This window comes from Lactuca saligna, chromosome 6 (genome assembly GCF_052625555.1).
Source record: "Lactuca saligna cultivar CGN05327 chromosome 6, ASM5262555v1, whole genome shotgun sequence".
Taxonomy (NCBI): domain Eukaryota; kingdom Viridiplantae; phylum Streptophyta; class Magnoliopsida; order Asterales; family Asteraceae; genus Lactuca; species Lactuca saligna.
This window is the reverse complement of record NC_136422.1, coordinates 44,395,405-44,408,411: the sequence shown is the minus strand read 5'-3', so window position 1 is coordinate 44,408,411 and position 13,007 is coordinate 44,395,405. Positions and strand designations below refer to the sequence as shown.

The following is a 13,007-nucleotide window of genomic DNA, read 5'->3' as shown; positions in this document are numbered from 1 at the left end:
TTAATATATTATTTCTCAGTGATTAATAACAAAATGCGGCGACGATCGATGCCTAGGGTTCATTGGCCGTTCACGGCGGCGCTAGGGTACTGTTGATCACAGCGGTGATTAGCAGCTACCACGGTGGCTGTTGCTTTAAATTTATATTCTTTTGCGATATGGGGGAAGGAAGAAACCACATGGAAGATTCAATGCCTAATCATGTAGATAAAGAATCATACTTGCATACCAGATTGCTCAACACCAAATTCAAATTTTCATTTAGTAAAATAAGATAGAAACAGAACACCGAGACGAACATCAAACTAATCAAGATCTACATACTAACATCAATAACCAAAGTTCTAAGCCCTCTCACCACGAATCCTACGAGCAAGCTGCATATCCTTAGGCATGATAGTAACTCTTTTAGCATGAATCGCGCACAGATTTGTGTCTTCAAATAGCCCAACAAGATAAGCTTCGGAAGCCTCCTGAAGTGCAGCCACGGCGGAGCTCTGGAATCGGAGATCAGTCTTGAAATCTTGAGCGATTTCCCTCACAAGCCTCTGGAACGGAAGTTTCCTGATCAAAAGCTCAGTGCTCTTTTGGTACTTCCTGATCTCTCGCAATGCCACGGTTCCTGGCCTGAATCTGTGTGGCTTCTTCACTCCACCGGTGGCTGGCGCCGACTTCCTTGCGGCCTTGGTCGCCAATTGCTTCCTCGGAGCCTTTCCTCCGGTGGATTTCCTTGCCGTCTGTTTGGTACGAGCCATTTGATTGCAGAGAGATATGAGCGTTTGAGTGAAGAATTAACGATGCTCTTTGAAGTATTGTTGTTGGATTGATTGTAGATTTGACGTAAGGGTTTATGGGATTTTATAATGCACGGATTTGGGGAAATTATCGGGAAATTAGCGGCAAAATTCAAATTTCTGGAAAGAAAAAAATTTGGGGAATTTTAGGTGTAAATTCGCACAGGCGGTCGACCATACAGGATGGCAATCCGTGTGAGTTGTATAACAACCAATGATATCTTTGGAATTAGGGTGTAAGTTTATTGAGTTATTCCGAAATATTTTGTAAAGTATCCTCACTATAAATTACTATCAAAATAAGACTCATGAATTATGAAATTATATATTTTATTTTAAAAAAAGTTATAATCAAGAATAACATTTATAATGATAAATAAAAAAGAAAAATACAAAAATATCAAAGTCGAATGAAGGCTTTTAATAAAATAGTATTTTTGATTTTTTAATTTTTATGTTAAAAAACAATCAAATAGTTCTTAGTGGTACAGTTCTGAAACATTTTATTTTTGAAATGGTTTTTTGAGTTTGTTTTTGGTAGATTCAATAGATCGTGTGTTGACAAAACTAAATCTATATTACTGGCATAGTCGTATAGGTCCTCCAATTGTAAGGTATAACACTCCATTTTTGAATTAGGCTACGACTGGCACAGTCACATAGGACCTCCGATTGTAAGGTGTAACACTCCATTTTGATCACTTATCTAAATGATGCATCATTGATTAGATCAGAGTTCGACGGTGGCTTTTGAAAACTACGATTGCTAGTCAAATTTTGAAGTCATACTTGCAATAATAGTTATTAGACTTATTCAAGTGGGAGACTGTTGAATTTTATGTCTAAGCCCATAACGATAATTGGTATGTACTTGATTTGATATGTAGCATAGTCCTTTTGGGTTGACTTCACTCACGCAACTTGATAGGATGACTAGTGAAGAGAGAGTATAATTTATTATGTGAAATGATAATTTGGTACTCAAGTGATTTTATTAGTATATTACAATATTAATATATTATTTAGAAATCATATTATTAATTGGTGATTAATCATAAATTAATTTGATATTAATTTTGGAATTAAAATAATTGATTAATAATGGAGGGGCTATTTTGCAAATCATTATTAGTTGCGAAACTGGGCCTAGGGACTCATTGGATGGGAGTGGATGAACTTATAGCTTATGCTTATAAGAATTCGTCCAAGGCATCTTATGGAGGTCCATGGGTTACTTTGGGCTTAAGATAGGAACTAAGGTTGCCTTATTCAAGTCCAGCTTCAAGACTAAGCAACCTGGCCATATATAAACCCTATAAACCCTAATAAAATTGGTCAATGCACTCTAGATTGAAACCCTGGCCGATTTCCTTGTCTCTCCTTCTCATCCTTTGCATTGGGTGTTTGTGACTCCATTATAGGTGCAAAACTTGGGGCACTAAGCTTTCAAGAGTCAAGATCTTCAAGGATTGTCTTGTTATTACAATACAACAGGTGAGGTAATGTTCTAACCCCTAAATTTATACATGAATTTCAAATATTGTATGCTAGATCTAGGGTTATTGCTTTGTTATTCAATTTGCATGTTCAATTAGTTAAAATCTTAGATCCAAAGCAATTAGGGTTGCATGATCACATAGGAATGTATATATGCTCATAACCCATCAGTTTCGTGAGAGGGCTTTGTTGGTTTCGCAGTATACGACAGACAAGGAAATGAAGAAGGTTTAGTACCATGATATGCAAAAGGATGAGATTCAGGAGTTTGTGAGCATGTCTAGTTGCAAGAAATTCGATGATATGATCACTCGGGTTCGCGAGCGGGAGATTGATATGGAGATTGTGAGGAAGAGGAATTTGGTTCAGGTGCATGTGTTAGGGGCTCGGGGAAGAAGCACAAGATTATGGATTCGAGATCGAGGGGCCAACATGGTCGAGGTTAGTGTGGCTATACACACGAGGGGTCTTGTAGGGCGGGTGGTTATGGCTGCTTCAAGTACGACAAGACTGGTCATTTTATAAGGGATTTTACCACCGCCACCATCCAAGGATCAGGACTAATTTGCTTTCATTGTAATTAGAGGGGCCGCAAGAAGGCCGATTGTCCGGGTTTGACAGAAAGGGTGAGCAGTGATAGCACATGCTCCCACGACAATGAGGATTACCAACGGCCGCCAGGGCAAGGTGGAGGCACCAGTGGTGAGGAGTCGAGCTTTCCATTTGACAGCCGAGGAGGCTCGTGCAACACCAAATGTGGTTGCAGGTATGTATTTTCTCCATATTTCATTATTCTTTTGATGTTTATGCTTATTATTATATGATTGTTGTTATATAGGGATGTTCCTAGTTAACGGTGTTCCAACCTTAGTTTTGTTTGATTCGGGTGCCACCCAATTGTTTGTGTATCTTTTGGTTAGCAAGAGGTTCGGTGACGATCCATGGAAGCTTGATTATCCACTAGAGGTAGAAATTGTCGATGATCGTCCAATGCGAGTATCGAGGGTGCATCGAGGTTGTGTTCTAGAGTTACTTAGCTAGCGATATCCGATTGATTTGGTTTCTAGTCCTTTGCGCGAGAGCAAAGTGATCGTGGGAATGGATTGTTTGAGCCGTAATGAGGCAATGATTGATTGAAGACACCAGTTAGTTAGGTTTCAAAACCCAAGTGGGAGAGAACTGGTTATTCACGACCAGGGTGCTCAACGGGGACCGAATCTTTGTTCAGCTGCGAGAGCTAGAATATATTTATAGTAGGGATGTTCTTGTTTTGTGGCTTATGTGTTGGACACCATAGAGGAGAAAAAAGAGGTCGATTGATCATGTATCGGTTGTTCGGGAGTTTACAGATGTGTTTCGGGAGAATCTTCCTGGAGTTCCTCCAGAGAGGCAGGTGGAGTTGCGTATTTATTTAGTTCCTGGTGCAGCTCCGATATCCAAGGCACCTTATTTGTTGGCACCATCGGAGATGCAAGAGTTGTATACACCGCATCATGAGTTGTTAGACAAGGGATTTATCAGGCTGAGTAGTTCACCCTGGGGAGAACTGATATTATCTGTAAAAAAAGAAGGATGGCTCCCACAGAATGTGCATTGATTATCAGGAGCTAAGCAAGTTGATGGTGAATAACCGTAAGGATTGACGATTTGTTTGACCAACTTCATATCAAACTATCATCAGATGAGGGTTCGAGATGAGGATGTTCAAAAGACGGCATTCAAGACTTGTTATGGTCATTATAAGTTTGTGGTGATGCCTTTTAGGCTCAACAATGCACCATCATCATTCATGGATCTCATGAACCGGTTTTGCCGAACGATGTTGGATCAGTCAGTCACCGTGTTTATTGATGACATCTAGGTATATTTTGAGACCAAGGAGCATCATGAGGATCACCTGTGGGAGGTTTTGAAAACTTTGAGGAGGGAGAGGCTATATGCCAAGTTCTCCAAATGCGAGTTCTGGTTACGCGAGGTGCAGTTTTTAGGGCACCTTGTCAGCCAAAAGGGTATATTGGTCGATTAGGCCATGATGTAGTGGGAGATTATGAGGACTCTATCCGAGATTAGAAATGTCATTGGTTTAGCTGGGTGTTACTAGAGGTTTATCGAGAATTTCTCCTGGATTGCAGTTCCATTGGCCAGGTTAACAAAGAAGTATGTTACTTTCCATTAAGGGCCTGAGCAACAAGATGTGTTTGAGACTTTGAGGCAGAAGTTGTGCGAGTCTCTAATCTTGACCCTGCCATAGGGTGTGGATAATTTTCGTAGTATATTGTGATGAATCGATCTCGGGATTGGGATCAATTTTGATGCACTGCCTCGAGGCATTTGAATCCTCATGAGGGGAATTATCCCACTCATGATTTGGATATGAGGTGGCTGTGTTTACCCTCAATATTTGGCATCGTTACTTGTATGGGGTTCGTTGTATTTGTACATGGGCACAAGAGTTTGAAGTACTTGATGGCTCAACCAAATATGAACATGAGGCGGCGCAAGTGGCTTGATGTGGTGAAGGATTATGATTGTGAGATCCTTTATCACCTGGGGAAGGCCAACATGGTGGTCGATGCTCTTAGTTGTAAGTCGGCTAGAGCACGAATCATAGACGCTTGTTTGAGGATGACGGTGATTGCCCCACTCTTAGAGCATATTCAAGAGGTTTAGGTAGAGGCTATGAAAGAGGAGCACCGGAATAGTGACCCATAATGGGTAAGGTGACTTCTTTTGATTATGACAATCGTTGATTATTGACCCTTCGTTAGAGAGTTTGAGTTCCATACTGCGGTGGTGTGCGGCAGATTTTGATGGAAGAAACACACAAGTTTAGATTTTCTATTCATCCGGGAGCGACGAAGATGTAAAGAGACCTCTGGCTCTATTATTGGTGGCCATGAATGAAGTGTGATGTGGCTTGGTATGTGGTGAGGTGCTTGACTTGTAGGAAATTCAAGGTCGAGCATCAACAACCTCATGGAAAAATGGAGTTGTAGGGTGTTCCCGTTTGGAAATAGGAGGAGGATTATGATGGACTTTATCACAAAGCTACCACAAAACCGCACGAGGGGTGGATTCGATTTGGGTAATTGTGGATCGATCGACCAATAGTGCACATTTCATTCCTATTCAAAAGAGAACTTCCACAGAGAAGTTAGTGGATGTTTATATCCGGGAGGTTGTAGCACAACACGAGGTTCCCATCTTGGTGGTTTCTGATCGAGATGTGTGACAACTCTCAATTGTGGGTCAACCAGAGTCAACAAAAGTCAACCAGGACAACTCAAACTGTATTAGAATTTTAGATGAATTGTGATATTCCCTAATGCGTACAAATGTACGATTAACAAGTTATCATACAAAGCACCACTCTTATTGGAAATTATAGAACATAAACCCTAAATAAGGTTAGTATCGTAACAATTCGGTAATTCAATTTTATATTGTTTTAGTATAAATAATATTCATAACAAGATGTAGTGGAATTCATAATCCTTACGCTACATGGCAAATTCATAACAAAGGCTACAAATACAAATTTTTGGTGAATTCATCACCAAATACGACAAATTTCATACCCGGCCTAAAACGCCCAACTTTTAACGAAAAGAATTTAGGGATCAACCTAATTTTTGTGTAACATATTATTATTTTTTATAATAATGATTTTATTAACAATTTGAATTTTTATAATTAAAATTAAATACTTATACATCATTTATACCATATTTTCTTTATAAAAATACCACGCTCTTTATAAAGAATATCATTTTTTATAAAAATTACGCCACTTTTATAAATTACCTATATTTTTATAAAAATAAGAAGAGTCGAGTTAGTGACATGATTGTTACATATTTTCCCAACATAAAACATTAACCAACATGTATCAAGATCATTATACAACATATAACAATGCAAACATCACCTCACCCCACCCCTTACCCCCTACCCACCCTACCACCCCCATAAATTTCGTTCACCTCTCCCCCCCCCCCCCTATTTTTTCATCTTTATCTCTCACTTCGTCTTCTCCGTCCCTCCATAATACTCTCAAGAACAAGTTCAAGTCTTCCAAATATTCATCCCTCCAAGTTGGATCCTAGGATTTTTGGTAAACATTCCTTGTTAATCTAGTGTTTTATACACAATCATATTAGTTTTGTTACATTTACACACATTTATATGTGTTATTATCCATTGGGTAATAACATATTCAAGTGTTCTTCAACCATCTTCAAGTGTTCTAAGCTTGAGGATCTTCATCTTCTTCTATTTATCCCACTAAGAAATCCACTCAAGGTGAGTTCATACCCCTACATTTTCATGTTTTCTTCAAGTTGTAGTGTGTGTGTGTGTGGGGGGGGGGGGGTATAAGTTACAACACCAAAACATAATCTAAACTTAAACATCAACTTTCAACAAAAAAGTTATGGTCTATTCACAAACTGTTTTGACCATCTTAAACTTAATATTTTTCAAAACTGTTCAATATGCAAATTGTTCAGGTTTATACCTTTCTAAAGACTACTCACACGCATTCAGACGATTTTTGGCGATTTTTACAAAATTGTCTATCATTTCAGAAATGATTTCAGACCAGTCTGTGAAAACGAACATTTTCACACTGGTTTGATACCACTCAAAATTATGAACAAAGTAGACTCATTTTATAAACTCTTGGAGTTTACGGATCAAAATTTCGACTTACGATGATTTTTCTATAACTTTTCAAAAAAAACATTGACAAAAAAGTCAAAAACTAGAAATTGTCTTTATCATACTAAAAGTTCTTATACTTGTGTTAGAGGTAAGTTTATATGATATATTCTTTTAAAGCATCTAGACATGTTAACTTATATGTATTTATATATATGATTATATAAATTGTCTTGACAAACAAACTTAATAAACTATAATCGGTATAGTTTGGAGGTCACAAACCACACTTTTCAAAGGTATACATAACTATTTAAAGGCATAATTATCTTATTTTGCAAGTAAAAGGGAGTCATAGTTCACGTAAATATGTTAAGACTCTTGTGAGACTTTCCTTCGCCGTACCTACCTAGCGTACACCGTAATTCATGTAATCAGAGTCACTTGGAGGGAGAGCGACGTCATTGTGTATAAATATATACGGGGTTGACACCCCCACACCTGAGTTGTTTGCTACAGCTAGACGGGGCCAGTCTAGGGTGACAAATATGTTACCGAAACCGACGCCTGAAGAACGTCATGATAGGCATTTTAGTCGTATCAAGCATGGTTATATCGACTCACATAGGGAATAACAATATGATTTTGGTTTACGGGAAGCTTACACTTCATCGGTCTTATTAAACTATAAAACCGCAAATCATTTTTCAAGTATTCAGTCTCTTACACTTCCGGTCTTAGGGTTTAAGACTATAATTTTTCCTACATCATAAAATACTGGATTTTCTGGGAATGTTCGCTTTACTTTTACAAACAAAAGATAACAAAGGACATGCATGCATATACCCACGGTTTTGGAATGAGACCTACAAATCATTTTCATATAAAATATCGGATTTTCTGAAAGTACTACGAAAACTATTCTAAACAAGTGCAAACCCATTTTTATACAGAAATGCTTATGAACTCACCAACTTTTTAGTTGACACCTTTTAAAACGACTTGTATCCTCAGGGAACCAGTAACAGGTAACTAGCTCTGCTATGAGATCAAGTGGTGCGACTTCATGAAATTTTACTTCTTGTCACTTTTGTGTAACTGATGAACAAGTACAAAATGTAAACTATGTAAGTGTGTATTTTCAATGTATGTCGCTTGGAATGCTATGTTTCATTCATATTCAATTGTTATGATATTGTACAATGATGTCATCCGGACGTTTCCACCGTCCTGGTTCGGGGGTGTGATAGGATGTTCGATTCACTTCCAGGTTTTGGAAGAGGTTCCATGAGGAGTTGGGTACTTAATATCCAGACCTTGGAGGATATGCTTCGGGAATGTGTGTTGGATTTCAGTGGTAGTTGGGATACATATCTTCCATCAGCTGAGTTTCTTACAACAACAACTACCACGCTAGTACCAATCGACCCCCTTTTGAGATGCTTTACGAGATAAAGTGTCAGACCCAAATTTTATGAGGTGAGGTCGTTCAGCGAGTTATAGGTTGCACGGAGGTGGTGCTCCGGACTATTGAGTTGATCCAACAGGTACGTGGGATATATATATATATACACACACACACACAACCCTTTAACTTAAATGCTTTTTGGCTATCAGATTAGACCTACAAATGTACACAAATATGGGTGAGAAAAAGTATCATTGACACCAAACTGAAAGGGAACTATATAAGGTATATCACGTTAGTACTTGGTTCCTCCAATTACTAGAAATTGATTTCTAGTACTTTCAATCCGCCACCACCATTCAATTCCAATTGTTTCTCGATTGAAACACATTATAAGGCTTCGCTAGGGTTCCTATTTTCCTTGACGGGAGGGTGTTTTCTATAATCGAGAAACAATTGGAATCGAATAGCGGTGGCGGAAATAACAAAAATCAGGGGAATATGCAAGTTGTTCGAATGTGTGTTTTGAATCAGGAAGAACCTGATAATGAAGATACCAAATAACAAAATGTGACAACAAATAGCAGAACGATGTGTGTTTTCAACCAATTGCATCAAACACTATGCAAACCATCTCATCAGCGGATTCCACCACCATTGTCGTCACCGGCGAAGCTTTGGTCCTCACCTATCTTCTACTGCTACCTGTCTTCTCCGCCCTATCTTTCAACTTTTGTAGATACAAAGGTAAATTAAAACCCTATATATGATCAAAATTGTTGCTACTCTCGAAACGATTATGATTTGGAATCATACTTTTCCGATCCAGGTGATCTCACTGTTGCTCAAGTTCTTGATCTTGTATCTTTACAAAACTACAATTTGCTTGATATCCGATCGGAAAAGGACAAGGGTAAATCTGGTGTTCCCAGTTTTCCTTCTAGAACCAAGAACAAAATGATTGCCATTCCGTAAGTACCAATTTCTTCCAAAAATAAAACCGGTTGTGGACTCATTTCGCAATTCAAAATATTCAGATTAAAAGAACTCCCAAGCAAATTGAAATACAAGACGACGTCATTTGGGTTTTGGGTTGTTGGGAGGCTTATGTGGCAATGGAAACCATCTACAATATGTTGGTGATTTGTTATCATCAATGTTATTTAAGTGTAATGGGATTACTTTGTTGACCAAAAGTGATATTGATAAAATTAAACAAGTAAGGAAGGTGTGGAGTACATGCTTGTTTAAGTTTGATCAAGTTTCAAAGTACAATGTCATTTATCCAGGGGCAGCTCCCTGGGAGCGGGGTCCAAGGGGAAGAGCCCTTGGATGGGGTTGAGCTGCCAGGTCAGCGCAATTTTTTATATAAGGAATGTTACTATATTAAAAATGCATCCGAAATTTGGTTTTTCAGATAATTGACCATTGGTTTGACCCTTATCCATATATCCGTTTTTATGACAGTTTAAAACTGTCATATGATAGTTTTCAGAAAAAAGATCTTAAAGTTGGTTTTGGTCTCATTTCTGGTACATACGAAAATATCATCAAACATTCTTTGTTCTTGTCTCTATAAGACTTATCCAATTGAGGATTTGGGAGTACCACCCAAATACTTCGATTTGAAAGTGATAATCCAATTCTCAGAATTTCCAAGCCTTTCTATACCCAAACTTCTAACATAATAGGTGAAAGAGATTAGATTGCTAGGTTACAAATAGTTCGTTCCCTCAAAAAGCCATAAAACAAGTTAAGTGTCTATATGGGTAACCCTAGAAACAAAATAGGGCATATATGTCATTTTCCCTTTTTTACTTTGACATATTTCTAGATGATTGATATAGATATTTGATGATTTTGGGTTGAATTAAAAATAAAATTTTTACGTATGATTTTGGGATGTTACATGTTGCATAATCCAACCAAGTTGATCATTGAGCCTAACTTGTAGCCAAGGCATAAAAGGACATATTGGAAAAAAAGGATTAGCAAATTCGGATCTCGTATGAAAAAGGTATAAGGATTGAAACCGGTATAGACACCCAATATTGAATTTCCCCTAATCTGATGGTACCATACCAGAACCAAAAGTACTAGAAATCGATTTCGGCGAATTGGAGGAACCAAGTACTGACACGATATACCCTATATAGTTCCCTTTCAGTTTGGTGTCGATGATACTTTTGCTCACCCATATTTTTGTACATTTGTGGGTCTAATCTGATAGCCAAAAAGCATTTAAGTTAAAGGGTTGTTGTGTGTGTGTGTGTATATATATATCCCACGTACCTATTGGATCAACACAATAGTCCGAAGCACCACCTCCGTGCAACCCATAACTCACTGAACGACCTCACCCCATAAAATTTGGGTCTTACACTTTATCTCGTAAAACATCTCAAAAGGGGGTCGATTGGTATTAGCGTGGTAGTTGTTGTTGTAAGAAAACTCAGCTAATGGAAGATATGTATCCCAACTACCACTGAAATCCAACATACATTCCCGAAGCATATCCTCCAAGGTCTGGATAATAAGTACCCAACTCCTCATGGAACTTCTTCCAAAACCTGGAAGTGAATCGAACATCCTGTCACACCCCCGAACCAAGATGGTGGAAACGTCCGGGGGCGGATGACATCATTGTACAGTATCATAACAATTGAATATGAATGAAACATAGCATTCCAAGTGACATACATTGAAAATACACACTTACATAGTTTACATTTTGTACTTGTTACACAAAAGTGACAAGAAGTAAAATTTCATGAAGTCGCACCACTTGATCTCATAGCAGAGCTGATTACCTGTTACTGGTTCCCTGAGGATACAAGTCGTTTTAAAAAGTGTCAACTAAAAAGCTGGTGAGTTCATAAACATTTCTGTATAAAAATGGTTTTGCACTTGTTTAGAATAGTTCTCGTAGTACTTTCAGAAAATCCGATATTTTATATGAAAATGATTTGTAAGTCTCATTCCAAAACCGTGGGTATATGCATGCATGTCCTTTGTTATCTTTTGTTTGTAAAAGTAAAGCGAACATTCCCAGAAAATCCAATATTTTATGATGTAGGAAAAATTATAGTCTTAAACCCTAAGACCGGAAGTGTAAGAGACTGAATACTTGAAAAATGATTTGCGGTTTTATAGTTTAATAAGACCGATGAAGTGTAAGCTTCCCGTAAACCAAAATCGTATTGTTATTCCATATGTGAGTCGATATAACCATGCTTGATATGACTAAAATGCCTATCATGACGTTCTTCAGGCGTTGGTTTCGGTAACATATTTGTCACCCTAGACTGGCCCCGTCTAGCTGTAGCAAACAACTCAGGTGTGGGGGTGTCAAACCCGTATATATTTATACACAATTACGTCGCTCGCCCTCTAGGTGACTCTGATTACATGAATTACGGTGTACGCTACGTAGGTACGGCGAAAGAAAGTCTCACAAGAGTCTTAACAGATTTACGTGAACTATGACTCCCTTTTACTTGCAAAATAAGATAATTATGCCTTTAAATAGTTATGTATACCTTTGAAAAGTGTGGTTTGTGACCTCCAAACTATACCGATTATAGTTTATTAAGTTTGTTTGTCAAGACAATTTATATAATCATATATATAAATACATATAAGTTAACATGTCTAGATGCTTTAAAAGAATATATCATATAAACTTACCTCTAACACAAGTATAAGAACTTTTAGTATGATAAAGACAATTTCTAGTTTTTGACTTTTTTGTCAATGTTTTTTTTTTGAAAAGTTATAGAAAAATCATCGTAAGTCGAAATTTTGATCCGTAAACTCCGAGAGTTTATAAAATGAGTCTACTTTGTTCATAATTTTGAGTGGTATCAAACGAGTGTGAAAATGTTCGTTTTCACAGACTGGTCCAAAATCATTTCTGAAATGATAGACAATTTTGTAAAAATCGCCAAAAATCGTATGAATGCGTGCGAGTAGTCTTTATAAAGGTATAAACCTAAACAATTTGCATATTGAATAGTTTTGAAAAATATTAAGTTTAAGATGGTCAAAACAGTTTGTGAATAGACCATAACTTTTTTGTTGAAAGTTGATGTTTAAGTTTAGATTATGTTTTGGTGTTGTAACTTATACCCCCCCCCCCCTACACACACACTACAACTTGAAGAAAACATGAAAATGTAGGGGTATGAACTCACCTTGAGTGGATTTCTTAGTGGGATAAATAGACGAAGATGAAGATCCTCAAGGTTAGAACACTTGAAGATGGTTGAAGAACTCTTGAATATGGTATTACCCTATGGATAATAACACATATAAATGTGTGTAAATGTAACAAAACTAATATGATTGTGTATAAAACACTAGATTAACAAGGAATGTTTACCAAAAATCCTAGGAACCAACTTGGAGGGATGGATATTTGGAAGACTTGAACTTGTTTTTGAGAGTATTATCGAGGAATGAAGAAGACGAAGTGTGACAACCCAAAATTTCTATTATGTACAAACAATATCAAGTCAATAGAAGTTAGAATAGTTGCAGTAAATTTTCAGACTTTTGGTATAAGTTTGAGTATTTCAGGATTTACACTTAAATATATATCAGGATAGAGGATGCTCTAGGGTATTGTGCAACTCTGTTATTCCAAAACT

General features: G+C 37.4%; 1 protein-coding gene across 1 annotated transcript; it reads right to left on the bottom strand.

The window, feature by feature from the left end:
• Window positions 1–233: 233 nt before the first annotated feature.
• LOC145002148 (histone H3.2) lies at window positions 234–843 on the bottom strand. The gene has a single exon (XM_078961445.1). The coding sequence runs from the start codon at window positions 753–755 to the stop codon at window positions 345–347; it is 411 nt and encodes a 136-aa protein (XP_078817571.1). The 5' UTR covers window positions 756–843; the 3' UTR covers window positions 234–344.
• Between the last annotated feature and the right edge of the window lie 12,164 nt (window positions 844–13,007).